We start from the raw sequence: 17,680 nt of genomic DNA on the forward strand, positions 1-17,680 counted from the left end.
GTTATGTTATATGGCAGCCCGATGTATTAGGCCACATTGGTGAACTTCTCTCTTATCACTGAGTGCTGCCCGATTCTATGTTAAGCTCAATGACAAGGGACCTCCTTTTTATAGCCGAGTCCGAACGGCGTTCCACATTGCAGTGAAACCACGTAGTGAAGCTTTGAAACACTCAGAAATGTCACCAGCATTACTGAGGTGGGATAACTTTTTGGTGTTCGGTTAGGCTGTCCATTACATCTCTTTTAAAGAGAACATGTTCTCTTTTGTATCCGTATCTTTTTGTTCACTCTCTTTTTTTGGTGCCGTTATTTTTTGTCTAACAGTGCTCTTTATGTACTCTATTTCAAAAAAAAAAAAAATCCTAGATTGATGGAATTTTATTTATTTAGTAGGAATTCGCCACAATTGTTCGCCACTAGTTGTTTACTGGGTTAAATCTGTTGACAAATTAAAGGCCGGAACACAATTGCGACGTTTCGACGTACGGCGTAAAAATTAGAAATATATGTAATGGTACGTACGACGTAAATACGCCAATATGTTGTCGCCGTCAATTTATTTTGTTTATTTTTTAAGAAAATGTGATTCTTTTTGTTTTTATTGTTTTATTATACATTTATTTCTTTGTTTCTATCATTACAAACTATTATTATTTTAATTTTAACATCAATTATAAATTATTTACTAAAGAATTTTTTTATTGTAAACTCTTTTTTAGTTAAAATGTTCTCTTTTTTTTAAAGCGAAAGTTCTCTTTCGAAAATTATCCATATGGAAACCCTATGTTCGGTCGAAGAAGGAATCGAACCCACGACTTTGTGTATGTAAGGCTGGGGCATGCTAACCCGTAAAGTAGATTTGTTCCGAACTAACTTCAATTTGGGAAGTTGTTGAATAAATTCTACTCTTGAGGGCTAATTGTTGTTTTATTGTTGACAACGAGTTTTTCTCAACAATTTCTCAAATTGAGTTTTTAGCTAATTATTAAAAATAAGTACATACATATGTTTGAAAGCTTATTGAATACAAGCTTATTTTTCCAACATTTGTGTTTATTGGGTATATTGCCAATTAACGAAATCTAGCAACACTCTCATGTCACGTATATGCATACATCTCAATCAAATTCAAACGGGGAATACCATTTCTCTATTAACGAATCAGTCGCTGTTAAAAAATTCTTGACAGTAGTTGTTGTTAACTTGTGGTTATCATCGTTGCATCTATGAACAAATGAAAGTGCAGTCGTCACATAGACTCCAGTAATAGTGTAACAATTTAAAATTTGAAGTAAGATAAGGAAAATGGTAAAAATATTCAATTAATCATTCAATTCCTTGATAATGGTCATAAAGATTGGGGTTAAAAAGAATTGGTTTGAAAAATGTTTGTTTGTTGTTCTTAGTTATTTCTTTTTCTTACTTTGTGCAAAAACAAAAACTTGGATTGATTGGTTACAGATGTTTGTGTTGAAGTGTTTGTATTTTGTTTTTAAAAAGGGAAATTCAAAATTCTTGTTTTTAAAAATGCCAGTTTTAAATTCTAAGAGAATGGCTTGGATATCAAAATATAAATTGAGAGTTTCCATATGCCTCTCATAAGATAGGTAAAAGAAGATATGTAATAGTGTTATGATCGTTTCGTGGCGAAGTTCGTACGCTTGATGTGGTCCCTTTCTAGGCCTTTCAAGGATTACAGATGTCTCCATTTAACGGACCGGCATTAATTCAATACCTTCATTTTAATATTATCCTTTGTTTTAAATATTGGCCAGCTTAACATTGCAAATGTCCCCTTTTCAGCTGGAAGTCGCGTAATCATAAAAGAAAGAAAATTCTACTAGTAACTTAGTATATATAACATATAATTAGGATTATTTATAATTAAGTCCTAAATAATGTCTCTTCTATCCAGCATTAATCTACATTATCAATGACTATGAGCGTGGATGTCAGCAAATCAATAGAATCTGTATCATCGGCTGGTACTGATGATACAAATATTTCCAAACAATCATTAAAACCCCACAACGTGGAACAATGGGGTGGGTATAAGTTTGAAATTAGAAAGGATTTTATGATATATTTTTTTTTTGCAGAAAGGAATTTGATTGGAAATTTTTTGCTGACATTATATCATCGCTTAGCTATTGGGCCCCACAACGAATGGTCTTGTTTGCAATCGGATGTACAAGAGGCATTTTCAATTTTCATAACAACAGATATAAGTGAACGCCTGAAAAGTCTTAATGGTACAGATAATGTAAGTATTTGATCAAATTTTAAATTGTTTTTTAATCATATATTGTTTAATGGATTTTATTGATAACCTTTTTATTGCATTTCTCTTATCTTATAGATTGGAATCCTAATGAAGCGTTGTGGCTTTCTTGAGAAAACACCATCTAGTTCTTTACCAGAAGTCTACAAAATAAGAAGTACATACCTTTTAGAATTCCGCCATAAAAAATTGAAGGAACATGATCTGCAAAGGACTTGGTCTTTTTCGATTAACTCCCTTATGACCCCAGGTGTTGAGGATATTTTAAAAAAATTAACCGATACCGATAGGGTACCAATTTTGGAGGGTATGGATTCGTATACCAATTTAAAATTATAAATAGTATTCTAATAATAACAGAGTATATATGTGCTATTATGGCATTGTATTATTTTATCCAACGAATATGTAGGCCTTAAGCATGTACTCAACCAATTTCAAAACGTATGGATGGGACCGTTGCTATTGACGGGATAAATTTACACTGTAGGCCACAACTTTGATTCATAACAAAATCTGGTATAAATTAAACCACAATTTTAATCATTGTGTCACAATGATATCTAAATAATTTGATCTACCACACCGCTATTCTTGTGTACTTGTGCCTATTATATATATAAATTATAATTTAACGGAAAACTAAATTTGCTCCTATTTTTATGTTAGCCTTATATCAACGCAGGCTGGTTTTTCGTCCAATTACTTCATATCTCATACACAAAATCCACTTTAACTAGATTTCAACTGTCATTTGCCATACAAAAAAGGGATTTCAAATCCACTTTTCGGGCCTAATGTGATTGAGCTATTACATATTATAACAATTTTAAAGCGAGCTAATAGGACTTGAAGATTAAGGAATTGGTTTCATTAAGCTATTGAAAAGAAAATACCAGATACTGACTATACATATGTTTCAGTGTTGGCAAATCCACATTTCCATAGTCCTAGAGACTAAGGAACTATAAGATCTGGCTGGGTGAGATAATTCAATTTGGGTCTTAACATATATGCTAATTTTCTATGAAAATTACACACGAAAATCATTTCTCCCAAGTTGAACCATTTTTCACTACCATTTTGTATCAATTTCTCATATAGCTACAATCACTTAAACTTATTTTTTCGATTTCGGTTTGTTACAACATTACTGCAACAACAAATCGAAATCTATTTTTAGAGACACTGCTGAATTCCTCTTACAAATGACACTACATTCGCACTTTCAGCAGCCAAAACTGATAAGACAGCTAATTTTTTTGCTTTTGCGCTCGACGTTTCCCATTATTAAGCTTCACATAATTACTTTATTACATAGAAATTTCATCAAACTATACAAAATTTCCCAACAGAAACCTACAAAATTGATGAGAATTCTCCCGAGGATAATTTGCAATACCAAGGAACTCTTGTACAAAAACGGCGACAAAACTATCGTCCCACAAATATGAGCTGTTGTATATGTCAACTTGATTTCACCAACATGGAAGATTATGAGGAACATATACAAATACATAATTCTGAAAATGATTTTGAGTTCTTAAAAGAATTAACTATGAGGTAGGTGTATTAATGCTATGGATCCACGGTTGCCACAGTTGTTAGAGTTCTACCAAAAATGATAGATATATTACTATTTGGTAGATTGGTGGTAGAATTCCTCATGTTTGGTAGATTTTGCAACTAAGAGGTACAAAGTTTTCTATACAAATAAATTTTGACATAATTTTCTATAAAAATAAATTTTTGACAAAATTTTCTGACAAAATTCTGACAAAATTTTCCATACAAATGAAATTTTGACAAAATTTTCCATAACAGTAACATTTTGACAAAATTTTCTATAGAAATAAAGTTTTGGCAAAATTTTCTATAGAAATAAAATTTTCTAAAAAAATAGGATTTTGACAAAATTTTCTATAAACATAAAATTTTGACAAAATATTCTATAGAATTAAAATTTTGACAAAATTTTCTATAGAATTAAAATTTTGACAAAAATTTCCTATAGAAATAAAATTTTGACAAAATTTTCTATAAAAATAAAAATTTTGACAAAATTTTTTAAAAAATAAAATTTTGGAAAAATTTTCTATAAAAATAAAATTTTGACAAAGTTTTCTATAAAAATAAAATTTTGACAACTTTTTCTATAAAAATAAAATTTTGACGAATATTGCAATAAAAATAATATTTTGATAAAATTTTCTATAGGAATAAAATTTTGACAAAATTTTCCAACAAAAACTAAATAGAAATAAAATTTTGACAAAATTTTCTATACAAATAAAATTTTGACAAAATTTTCTATACAAATAAAATGTTGACAAAATTTTCTATAAAAATAAATTTTTGACAAAATTTTCTTTAAAAATAAAGTTTTGAAAAAATTTTCTATAAAAATAAAATTTTGACAAAGTTTTCTATAGAAATAAAATTTTGACTAATTTTTCTATAAAAATAAAATGTTGACAAAATTTTCTATAAAAATTAAATTTTTCAAAAAATTTTCTATAAAAATAAAAATTTGACAAAATTTTCGATAGAAATAAAATTTTGACAAAAATTTTCTATAGAATAAAATTTTGACAAAATTTTCAATAAAAATAAAATTTTGACAAAATTTTCTATAAAAATAAAATTTTGACAAAATTTTCTATAAAAATAAAATTTTTGCAAAATATTTTTGAAATAAAATTTTGGCAAAATTTTCTATAAAAATAAAGTTTTGAAAAAAATGTCTATAAAAATAAAATTTTGACAAAGTTTTCTATAAAAATAAAATTTTGATGAATATTTCAATAAAAATAACATGTTTTCTATAGAAATAACATTTTGACAAAATTTTATTTTTATTGAAAATTTTCTATAAAAATAAAATTTTGGCAAAATTTTCTATAAAAATAAAATTTTGGCAAAATTTTCTATAAAAATAAAATTTTGACAAAATTTTCTATAAAAATAAAATTTTGACAAAATTTTCTATAAAAATAAAATGTTGACAAAATTTTCTATAATAATAAAATTTTGACAAAATTTTCTATAAAAATAAAACATTGACAAAATTTTCTATAAAAATAAAATTTTGACAAAATTTTCCAGCAAAAACTAAAATTTTCTATATAAATATAATATTTTGACAAAATTTTCTATAAAAACAAGATTTTGACGAATATTTCAATAAAAATAACATTTTGATAAAATTTTCTATAAAAATGGAATTTTTCAAAATACTCTATAAAAATAAAATTTTAACAAAATGTTTTTGAAATAAAAATTTGACAAATTTTTCTATAAAAATAAAGTTTTGAAAAAAATTTCTATAAAAATAAAATTTTGACAAAGTTTTCTATAAAAATAAAATTTTGATGAATATTTCGAAAAAAATAACATGTTTTCTATAGAAATAACATTTTGACAAAATTTTCAATAAAAATAAAATTTTGACAAAATTTTCAATAAAAATAAAATTTTGGCAAAATTTTCTATAAAAATAAAAATTTGACAAAATTGTGTATAAAAAAATGTTGACAAAATTTTCTATAAAAATAAAATTTTAACAAAATTTTCTATAAAAATAAAACTTTGACAAAAATTTCTAAAAAATAAAATTTTGACAAAATTTTCTATAAAAATAAAATTTTTGACAAAATTTTCTAAAAAATAAAATTTTGACAAATTTTTCTATAAAAATAAAATTTTTACAAAATATTCTATAAAAATAATATTTTAACAAAATACTCTATAAGAATAAAATTTTCTGTAAAAATAAAATTTTGACAAAATTTTCTATAAAAATAAAATCTTGACAAAATGTTCTATAAAAATAAAATTTTGACAAAATTTTCTATAAAAATAAAATTGTGACAAAATTTTCTATAAAAATAAAATTGTGACAAAATTTTCTATAGAAATAAAATTTTTACGAATATTTCAATAAAAATAACATTTTGATAAAATTTTCTATGGAAATAAAATTGGGACAACATTTTCTATAGAAATAAAATTTTGACAAAATTTTCTATAAAAATAAAATTTTGTATAAACATTTTGTCATTTTCTACATATAAATAAAATTTTTTTGTTTGATAGTTTTTTTGGTAAAATTTGCTCAAAATTGTGTTAGATTATTTTTTGACTCCAGTGGCAACCGTGTATATGGATTTCCTATATCAGTGAATACAATATGGTTTTTCTTCTAGGCAATCGCCTATATTTACAGTGTCCTATAGATTATGCCAGAACTCTCATCACTTTGCGTTTATGATGAAAACCATGGAGAAAAATTTAATTATCGAGAAAATCATAATTGTACAATCTCGTTCAATGTTCTATGTTAATAATATGAATGTACCCTATGCAATGCCACATTCTGGATCAGAGGAATTTTTTATTGATTCACATCTATTTACTATGTTCTTGGAACAACCCATAATTTTCATATGCCATCTGAAGAACAATAACGAGGAGCGTTTTATTGAAGAGCATCATTTCATGGTGAGCTTAATTGAGGTAGTTTGCATTTCTCTTTCTGTTACGTCTAAAACTTACAGAGATCCCAAGAGTTTCCTAAAGTCAATTTTAACATTAGACCTTGTCGATTACCAAGTAATAGGTAAGTATAGACATTAATAAATTAATATTTAACCCTGGAAAGTCATCCTTATTATTATTGTACACTAACGTCATCCTTCGTCATTTTGACTACGACGAAACGCTATAAAAATGAGAACCAAAAATGCAAAAATGAGAACCAAAATTGAGTTTTTCTTATTCACTTTAATTTCAATTAGAAGAAAACAAAAAATCATAAAATGTATATGGCCATTTCGGCTTGGTTGTAAAATGAGTTAAATAAATAAATTAATAAAATGTTTGTATTAGTATAACTTAAATTTATCATTTCCCAATCGATTAAAATGCATTTTAAATCGAAAATGAAATTACTCGTCGTCATTTTGACGAAGGATGACTGTCTAGGGTTAAGTATTTATATAGCAATATAATTGGAATGAATGAAATTAGTACAATAGCAAATAAAAAGGAAGTAAAACTGGGAGGAACTGACTATACTACTGATTGTTGGAATACAATTTAAAATTTTGATCACATTTTCTTTGATATTAGTTTTTTCGGAGTTTTGTTTTTTTTTTTTGAGATTTGAAAAAGAAAAGCCAGCGTTGCACTCTGGGGGGTGCATCCAGCTTGGGGAGGATGTTGACTTGATCGAATTTACTATTTTCATGTTAGCCTAATATCAAAGCAGTCTGGAATTTACGACGTAATTTTCCAGTCATATCACCGCAAAGACATTTTGATATGAACTGCGGCAAATTTGTGAAAGGGTTACCTCATCCCGTGGTCAACCGGAGGAACGCATGTGACGGTAATACAAGCAACTTTAAGAGTTTGTGCTTTATTTCAGCAAAGGGAGAAGATCTACAGCATAATCATCAATGACATCACTAACAGGAAGTACAGTATTATAGGATTTATGCTCCAATGGTATGGGCTTCCATTTTTTTGTGATCAAGGATCCTCTTGCCTTTGAATAACCTAATTTTTGTATGCCCATTTATACTATTTCCAACCAAGCAGTGGTCGCTGCCCGAGTCACATAACTTTCTTTTTCCACATTTGGTCTTCGTTATATATTGGATAGACATTCCTTTAGAGGGAGCACCGATTCCACGACACAATACAATTGCAATGATGCTTTGCCTTTAGTTTTGATTGGATTAAGATTTTTTTTTCGAAACTATGTGCGTCGAAACAAAAAAAAATGTCTATTAAAATTTATTTGTGCTTTTGTTTATTTTCATAAAAAATATAAAAAAAAAATTCTTTAATTTCATAAAAACTGCGCGCATGACTATTTTATGTCCTAAAGCAATCGGACTAAATTACACATGAGATGTTACAAAAAAATAGGACTTAAAGCCGAAAATCTTTTAGAAATTTTGATTTCTTAATCGCTTTTACTTGTAGGCTTTAAAAATTTAACTGCGACAAAAATTGACTTTTCAATAAACGCCAATAAATTTTGAAAAATCGGAAAGTCGACCAAAAATTAAAAATCGATCTTTGCAAAGCTCGAAATGCGAATTATTCCAAATTTTTAAAGCGTGGAAATGTTCACAAAAAATTTGTAAAATGTTCTTTTTTTTAATGAAATCAATATATATTGCTGCTATAAATCATTATGCAAATACTTATATTGTTCTAACGGATATACTAAAAATTATTTACAGACTATTTAAAACCAAATTTAAAGTGCCTGACTATCTGCCGCCTAAGGATATACGTAAGGCTTTAGAAGATGATTTCAGTTATAACAAATTAATACAGCTATCGAGAGCCTTAAAAAGTTATATAGAAAATGGAAAAGAATTACAACCTGAGACAATGGGAAAAATAATGACACTATTGCTGCAAATTGAAGATTTTGATACAGTAAAAATGTTTACAAAACTAATACAGTTTAATGTAAAGCTTCAGAGTTTTGGCGACGATTTTAGTATGAAGGTATTCTCTATATAGCGTTGAACTGTGCCCATTTTAATGTCTCTACTATATGTAAAAAAATTTTTCAGCTAAATTCAAAACGGGCCTCACATGCTGAAAGCATTTTGTCTGTCCACGATGAAGTTCTCATTGTTACACGCAACAATATTAAAACTGATGAAAAAAGTCTGATTAACCTACAACTGCAAAGTAATGAGGATCTTTCACACCAAGGGATGTTTTTAGGTCAAATTGAAGCTATTAATGGGGGACGCATTAGCTTTAAATATTTCAGAGGTTCTCAATTGCCTCTGGATTTACATCGTACTTACACAATTTTATTTCGCCCTGCACGTTTGCAATTACGTTACAAGTATCGTGCCATGGAATTGTTACCGATGATAATGAAGCATATAGGAAAGTTTCTGTTTCCTCAAAACATACCACCCATGGATCTGCCAAAGAAAACTAAGTATTTTAATAAAATGCAAGTAATTTTTAATGAAACAAAAGTTAATGAGATTTTTTACCCTAATATTACAGTTTGAACTTGTATAATAAGTCCATAGAATGTAATCCTGAGCAATCGCAGGCAGTTCATAATATTGCATCTGGTCCTAGAAATGATGCTACTTATATTATTTTTGGACCACCAGGTATGTGTACGAAAAAACTTTAATTTACATTAATTTCATGGACACACTCGCAATTTTTTTGTATATATTATTTTACCATATTAAATATAGGAAATATCTGAATGTCTATCCTTCTGTAGGTACTGGAAAGACCACCACTGTGGTCGAAGCTATTCTTCAAGTTTTGAAACGAAATGATACGAAAATTCTTGTTACCGCTCCATCGAATAGTGCTTGTGATGAGTTGGCATTGAGATTATGCAAAACGCTTAATACCATAGACATGTCTCGATCAATTGTTAGAATCTACGCTAGATCAAATGAATCAAGAATGGATACCATTAATGAGTTACTTTTGGAGCATTCAAATATGTATAATGGACATTTTTATCCAGATGTTGAGATACTACACGAATATCGCATTATCGTTTGTACCACATCTCTGGTCTCAAAATTAGCTACTGGTCAATTTGGACGATATAAAAACGGAAAACCAATATTCACTCACATGTTCATTGATGAAGTAGCTGCTGCAACTGAAGTGGAATCTTTATCGGCTTTATCTTTCATACTTTCGCCGGAGACATGCCTTATTATCTCGGGTGATCACAAGCAACTCGGCCCAATTATTAACTCAAAACGGGCTGAGGAATTAAAATTGGATGTATCGCTTATGGAGCGTCTACTTGATCGTGAATGCTATCATGTGGATCCACATACGGGAGAATATGATCGCAGCATACAGACACGTTTGCGTAAGAATTTCCGTTCACATCCTTCTATTGTTAAATTATATAGTGATATGTACTATAATAGTGAGTTGGAGGCAAAGGCAAATATTGGTAAGATCCTTGCTAGCTATACATTAAATCAACATATTGAAATTTGTTTTTCTTTGTTTTTTTTTTTATTTATCCTATTAACAAGACGATGTCTCTTTGGCTAAATACTGGCATTTATGTCCCAACAAGGATTTTCCGATCATATTTCATTCCATAAAGGGTCAAACACTCAGCGATAAACAATCATTTAGGTACGTAAAAGTTTTCAATTTTTTTTTTCATCATCCTCAAAATTTTTCCTGCCCCTTATTACTCAAGTTTATATAATGCGGATGAAGTAAAGGTGGTAATGGACTACATTAAGGATCTCATGTATTTCGGTATAAATGGTAAAGCAATTACGGAAACCGATATTGGCATCATATCTCCATATAAAAAACAATTTCAACGTTTTCGTGAAGAATTGAATATGCGTAGATGGTATCAAATCGAAACTGGTTCGGTGGAAACATTCCAAGGGAAAGAAAAAGAAATTATTATTGTTTCATTTGTACGTTCTGAATCTCCAACATTGGGATTTTTAGACAGTGATCGGGTAAGTAAAAATGATACGTTCAAAATGATTAAATTGAATTTCCACATATGTATTTCTTTTTCCAGCGTCTCAATGTTACTTTGTCCCGTGCTAAATCATTGCTAATATTAGTTGGTAACATTGCAACGTTATCTATGAATCCGAATTTTTATTATATCATCAAGGAATGTCAACGACATGGAACTTTGATTGGTGATATCAATATATTAACCGAGAATAAGACATTAAATACAATAGCCAAAAATCTACAAAATTTAAAGCTAGACAGCAATAACAATGACATCACACCCAAGCAGAAGAGAAAATCACGTCGTAATGGTAATTATTGGAAAAATACGAGAAAAGCTAAAGTTAACTCCAAAATAACATATGAGGTGAAATTATCGGATTTTCTATGTAATCAAGAGCTTGTTCAGAAAACAAGTAGCCAAGTTGGTAAGAGCTATTTTTTTAATGCAAATAAGAAAAAAAATGTAATAATAGCAAAAAAGTTTCTTGTTTCTGTTGAAAAGAAAAAGCTGTTTCGATTGCTAAAAAAAGAAAAAATATATAAATTTGACAAAATTATGTATAGAAATAAAATTTTGACAAAATAACATTTTGACAAAATTTTCTATAGAAATAAAATCTTGATAAAATTTTCTATAGAAATAAAATCTTGACAAAATTTTCTATGGAAATAAACTTTTGAGAAAAATTTCTATAGAAATAAAATTTTGACAAAATTTTCTATAGAAATAAAATCTTGACAAATTTTTCTATAGAAATTAAATTTTGGCTATGTATAGTCAAAGAAATAAAATCTTGACAAAATTTTCTATAGATATAAAATTTTATTATATTTCATGTTAGCCTGATACCGAAACAGGCAATTGTATAATTAGATATAAAATTTTGACAAGATTTTCTATAGAAACAAAATGTTGACAAAATTATCTATAGGTATAAAATTTTGACAAAAGATAACAAGTTGGCTGATAAGTCCCCGGTCTGATACATAGATGGCGTCGATAGTATTAAATGCATTTTATTTTTATATAGTACCAACCTTCAAATGATTTGTGTCAAAATTTGACGTCTGTAAGTCAATTAGTTTGTGAAATAGAGCGTCTTTTGTGAAGCAACTTTTGTTATTGTGAAAAAATGAAAAAAAGGAATTTCGTGTTTTGATAAAATTCTGTTTTCTGAAGGGAAAAAATACGGTGAAAGCAAAAACTTGGCTTGATAATGAGTTTCCGGACTCTGCCCCAGGGAAATCAACAATAATTGATTGGTATGCAAAATTCAAGCGTGGTGAAATGAGCACGGAGGACGGTGAACGCAGTGGACGCCCGAAAGAGGTGGTTACCGGCGAAAACATCAAAAAATCCACAAAATGATTTTGAATGACCGTAAAATGAAGTTGATCGAGATAGCAGAGGCCTTAAAGATATCAAAGGAACGTGTTGGTCATATCATTTATCAATATTTGGATATGCGGAAGCTCTGTGCAAAATGGGTGCCGCGCGAGCTCACATTTGACCAAAAACAACAACGTCTTGATGATTCTGAGCGGTGTTTGCAGCTGTTAACTCGTAATACACCCGAGTTTTTCCGTCGATATGTGACAATGGATGAAACATGGCTCCATCACTACACTCCTGAGTCCAATCGACAGTCGGCTGAGTGGACAGCGACCGGTGAACCGAAGCGTGGAAATACTCAAAAGTCCGCTGGCAAAGTAATGGCCTCTGTTTTTTTGGGATGAGAAGGGAAAACCCATCAACAGTGACTATTATATGGCGTTATTGAAGCGTTTGAAGGTCGAAATCGCGGCAAAACGACCCCATATGAAGAAGAAAAAAGTGTTGTTCCTTCCAAGACAACGCACCGTGCCACAAGTCATTGAGAACGATGGCAAAAATTCATGAATTGGGCTTCGAAATGCCTCCCCACTCATCGTATTCTCCAGATCTGGCCCCCAGGGACTTTTTCTTGTTCTCAGAACTCAAAAGGATGCTCGCAGGGAAAAAAAATTGGCTGCAATGAAGAGGTGATCGCCGAAACTGAGGCCTATGAGGCAAACCCGAAGGAGTACTACCAAAATGGTATCAAAAAATTGGAAGGTCGTTATAATCATTGTATCGCTCTTGAAGGGAACTGAATAATAAAAACGAATTTTGACAAAAAAAAATGTGTTTTTCTTTGTTAGACCGGGGACTTATCAGCCAACCTGTTAGATATAATATTCTGACAAAGTTTCCTATAGAAATGAAATTTTTGCAAAATTTTCTATAGAAATGAATTTTTGACAAAATTTCATATAGAAATGAAATTTTGACAAAGTTTTCTATAGAAATAAAATTTTGATATTTTCTAGAGAAATAAAATTTTGACAAATTTTCTATAGAAATGAAATTTTGACAAAATTTTCTATAGAAATGAAATTTTGATAATAATTTTTCTAGGGAAATAGAATTCTGACAAAATTACCTATAGAAATACAATTTTGACAGAATTATCCATAGATATAAAATTTTGACAAAATTTTCTATATATATAAATTTCGGCAAAATTTTCTATAGATAACATATAAACTTTTGAGAATATTTTCTATAGAAATAAAATGTTGACAAAATTTTCTATAGAATGAAATTTGACAACATTTTCTATAGAAATAAAATCTTTTTCTATAGAAATAAAATTTTGACAACATTTTCTATAGAAATAAAATTTTGACCGAATTTTCTATAGAAATGAAATTTTGACAAAGTTTCCTATAGAAATGAAATTTTGACAAAGTTTTCTATAGAAATGAAATTTTGACAAAATTTTCTAGAGAAATAAAATTTTGACAAAATTATCTATAGAAATGACATTTTGACAAAACTTTCTATAGATATAAAATTTTGACAAAAGATAGATATAAAATTCTGACAAAATTTTCTATAGAAATGAAAATTTGATAATATTTTCTAGAGAAATAAAATTTTGACAAAATTTTCTAAAGATATAAATTTTGGCAAATTTTTCTATAGATATAAAATTTTCTATAGAAATAAAATTTTCACAAAATTTCCTATAGAAATGAAATTTTGACATAATTTTCTATAGAAATGAAATTTTGACATAATTTTCTATAGAAATGAAATTTTACAAAATTTTCTAAGAAATAAAATTTTGACAAAATTTTCTACAGAAATAAAATGTTGACAAAATTTTCTGTAGAAATAAAATTTGAAAAAAATCTATAGAAATAAACTTTTGAGAAAAATATCTATAGAAATAGAATTTTGACAAAATTTTCTATAGAAATGAAATTTTCACCAAATTTCCTATAGAAATGAATGAATAGATTAATTTTGGCTCGAATGGCAACCGTGCACTCGACCCCTTTTTGTAGCCCGCTCCTAAGAGCGTTTCACATTCCGGTGAGAGGATAATAATTCGGTCGAAATTGTGATTGAACCCATTGCCCTTTCTATGAAAGGCGGATATGCTCACCATTGCACCATGGTAGCTAAGCTTTTTCAACATCAAACTAATCAGGACATTGATAAAAAATGAATTTAACATCCGTCTCCATAATCAGTCATTTTCTAAAAGAGGATCATGTTCAAATAGGAATGACAATGTTTGTACTTTTTGAACTACAAAGTAGGGCCTGATCTAAACTAAATTTTTCACCCAAACCGAACCTCCGAGCGACCATATTTTTACATATTTGAATACATATTTGAATTGAATGAATATTTTCATATATTTTATGTATATATATTTTTCATAAGTAACTTAATTTGTATTCATCATTTCATAAACGATAATTAATTTATGAAAAATATTTCCTTGTATTCACTAGCTACGAGAACTAATCAAAGTATTCTGGAGAGAGATATGACTCAAAAAACCAAAACACTGCCCAAAAATATGTTAAGCTCCACGTCCCAGGAAATTCAAGTTGAAAAGTGGAATCAAAATATGAAAAATAATAATCAAATTAAATCAAATACACCACAAATTTCAAATGAATCTATAAAGGACAAGCAATATGAAAACATAAAGTTTACTTTGCAATCGGAGAAAAAATGTCTACAGGAGAAAAAGGACAATGCTAATATTAAAACAAGTGAAAAGAAGACTTTAAATACTATATCCGATGAGCCAAATAATTTACAATTTACTACCCAAAATAAGACTACATCGATAAAGAAGAAAAAATCCCGTGGCTCACGTGGTGGTCTCGGAAAAAATAAGAGAAAAACTAATATTGCCAACAAAATAACAAATGCGATAAAAACAACAAATTTGGCATCTAAGCTAGAACCTATTGAGAAAACAAATGTCCATACCACTAGTAGGTGTTTTTATTGAAGCTAGTGTTTGTTTTTGGGTTTTGATAAAATTTTGTATGAATTTCTTTTTTTTTACAGATGAACTAAAACAGCTGGGCAAAAAAATCTCTAATGTCCCAGGAAAAATACCACGTCAGATATCACTACAATCTTAAATAGTAAGTTCTATGTGATTTCAATGTTAATGTCCCAGCAAAAAAAGCGTCGCCAAAAAAGTAGTAAAAATGTTCTTTTTGGATCCGGAAGTGATGCAAAATTGGCGCATAAGCGATGAATTTAACATGGGCTTGTCATATGACCGATGTCCACCATTTCAACAGCCGTTGCACTGAATATGCACCACTTCTTTAAATGTGATCCGAATTCAGTGTTTTGGATGTGAATTAAAAAATTTTGTGGTATTTTGACAAGTAATTAATTTTTATAATTTTTTATGATTTTTAATGCAATCTAACAGTTGTCTAAAAGCCTTGATCTCAAATATTTTCAAAATTTCGCAATTTTTCTAGAATGAATTTAGAAATTTTTTGGACAAAATTTAAATAATTTATACCATTTTATTAATCCTTACCCTGCTTTTAACATATTTAAAACAAAAAATGTTAAAATTGCCCTTTAAAAGTATGAAAAAAGCGAGTTATAAAAAATTGAATTAAAAGAACTTCCTGAGTAGTTAAAATAAAGAACATCTCTGGATGGACATTTTTGGAAGTGCTTTTAAAGTTGTGCCTTTAGAAGTACTTCCAAATTTTTTTGCTGGGGTTCATTACTTGGGACAACGAAAGAAAGTATTCAATTTAATATGTCCATAAGTGATGATCAAATAAATGCAGTGTTACCGCAATACATCTGCAATTTTGTAATAACGGACTTGCTGCTAATATTTTTTTCAATATAGAAGTGGCTACTAAGTTGATGGGGAATAGCCTAAAGAAAAGTAATCGTAAAAATGGTGATTTTAGCGGCTAAAGGTGGATATTAAGTTCGAGTTTAAAATCGTCATTTTGTACGATTACTTTTCATTAATAGTCCATTTTAAAGAATATTAAATTTATTAAACGTTGTTTTGGGCTATTCCCCATAAAGTTTTAATAAAAATATAATTTTATTCTGGTTTTGATTTTAGCGGGTAAACTCGAACTTAGTACCCACCTTAATGAAACAATTTTTTTTTTAATTTATATTTAAATCTATATTTATATTTATTATTTTTATTTATTTATATTTATTTAATCAAACTGAACCTATTTGGACATGATATGCACGACGTATATTAAAAAAAAAAATTAATATATTTTTTGTTTATTTAAATTAGCCACGAACACTACTAAAAATGCTTCTCAAAGCGATATGAAGAAGAAGGAAAACGCTATGTCCAACAATATGTTAAAAGCCATTCGCCAGGAAGTCGAATTAGGAAAGTTTGATCTAAATCTGAAAAATAGTAGTCATATTATATCAAATGCACAAAAAAGACGAAATAGGCGTAGACGAAACAAGCAGGAGGAAATCACCAAACCTATCTCCCAACTGCAGAAAGCATTCCAACCGGAAAATAAAGAAAATACAAGACCAAAAACGTAGGTTGTCACATATTTCTAGAATCTGCGACAGAAGGCCAAAAATATCTCAAGAGGATACTGCAATAAAGGCAATAAAAATAAGTATAGTAGTATGTTTGTATATTTATTTAATAGACTAATTGATGTATTTCAATAAATGACTAATGCATTGATTTGAAGAGATTTGCGTAAATGTTTTGTGGTCAATTCAAAAGATATGACTAAGATTGATAGTAGGCCTTCTGAAATCTTTTCTCGTATGAAGAAGTGTTTTAATTTTCATACCAAGAAATTACATTGCTTCTCTAAAAACAATTTTGGACTCTGATTGTAGATTGTGATCGGAAAGAGCATAGATCTTCCTTATCGGAAGCGGCAACTAAGCCCTAGAGAGTAAGTATTAGTTTATTACCATTCTTCTCTCTTAGCCGAACTTGTTTTGAATCCCAATTTGACTAGAAATTTCCCATTCTTTTATTCCAACATCTGGGAGCTTGCTTCTATCCATATAGTAGATAAGGAGGTAAATTCTGTTTGTGCCATAACTAAAGCCTGCGGTTGGTTGCAAATTGAATTGGTTTTACTCAACTCTCCGTAGAAAAAGGCTGTGTTGCGACAAATACATATTCAATTTATCGTAGTTGCAGCGATACTTCGAAGTGGTCGTATGGTAGGCATTCTCGCTATAGCCTATAGGACCACTCGAGCCAAAAAATAATCTACCAAAATTTGGAGAATATTTGACCAAAAATCTACCAAACAAAATACAAAATATTTTGGAAAATTCTATTTCTATAGCAGATGTTTTATTTCTATAGAAATTTTTGTCAAAATTTTATTTCTATAGAAAATGTTGTCAAAATTTTATTTCTATAGAAAATTTTGTCAAAATTTTATTTCTATAGAAAATTTTTAAAAATTTTATTTCTATAGAAAATTTTTAAAAATTTTATTTCTATAGAAAATTTTGTCAAAATTTCATTTT

General features: G+C 28.7%; 1 protein-coding gene across 4 annotated transcripts; it reads left to right on the forward strand.

The window, feature by feature from the left end:
- The first annotated feature begins 1,134 nt into the window (after nt 1–1,134).
- On the forward strand, nt 1,135–16,874 carry LOC142241986 (uncharacterized). 4 transcript variants are annotated; one of them, XM_075313894.1, is made up of 17 exons: nt 1,135–1,293; nt 1,918–2,047; nt 2,102–2,265; nt 2,362–2,590; nt 3,639–3,846; nt 6,489–6,783; nt 6,840–6,901; nt 8,538–8,811; nt 8,880–9,262; nt 9,334–9,446; nt 9,566–10,267; nt 10,353–10,458; nt 10,526–10,802; nt 10,868–11,237; nt 14,641–15,135; nt 15,212–15,291; nt 16,449–16,874. In XM_075313894.1, the coding sequence occupies exons 2-16, from the start codon at nt 1,936–1,938 to the stop codon at nt 15,286–15,288; spliced, it is 3,867 nt and encodes a 1,288-aa protein (XP_075170009.1). In that variant the 5' UTR covers nt 1,135–1,293; nt 1,918–1,935; the 3' UTR covers nt 15,289–15,291; nt 16,449–16,874. The 4 variants fall into 4 exon arrangements, with proteins under 4 accessions (XP_075170009.1, XP_075170010.1, XP_075170011.1 ...); XM_075313895.1 differs by having other exon boundaries at nt 1,153–1,310; XM_075313896.1 differs by lacking the exon at nt 1,135–1,293 and adding an exon at nt 1,295–1,389.
- The last annotated feature ends 806 nt before the right edge of the window (nt 16,875–17,680 follow it).

Source organism: Haematobia irritans, chromosome 5, assembly GCF_050003625.1.
Source record: "Haematobia irritans isolate KBUSLIRL chromosome 5, ASM5000362v1, whole genome shotgun sequence".
Lineage (NCBI taxonomy): Eukaryota > Metazoa > Arthropoda > Insecta > Diptera > Muscidae > Haematobia > Haematobia irritans.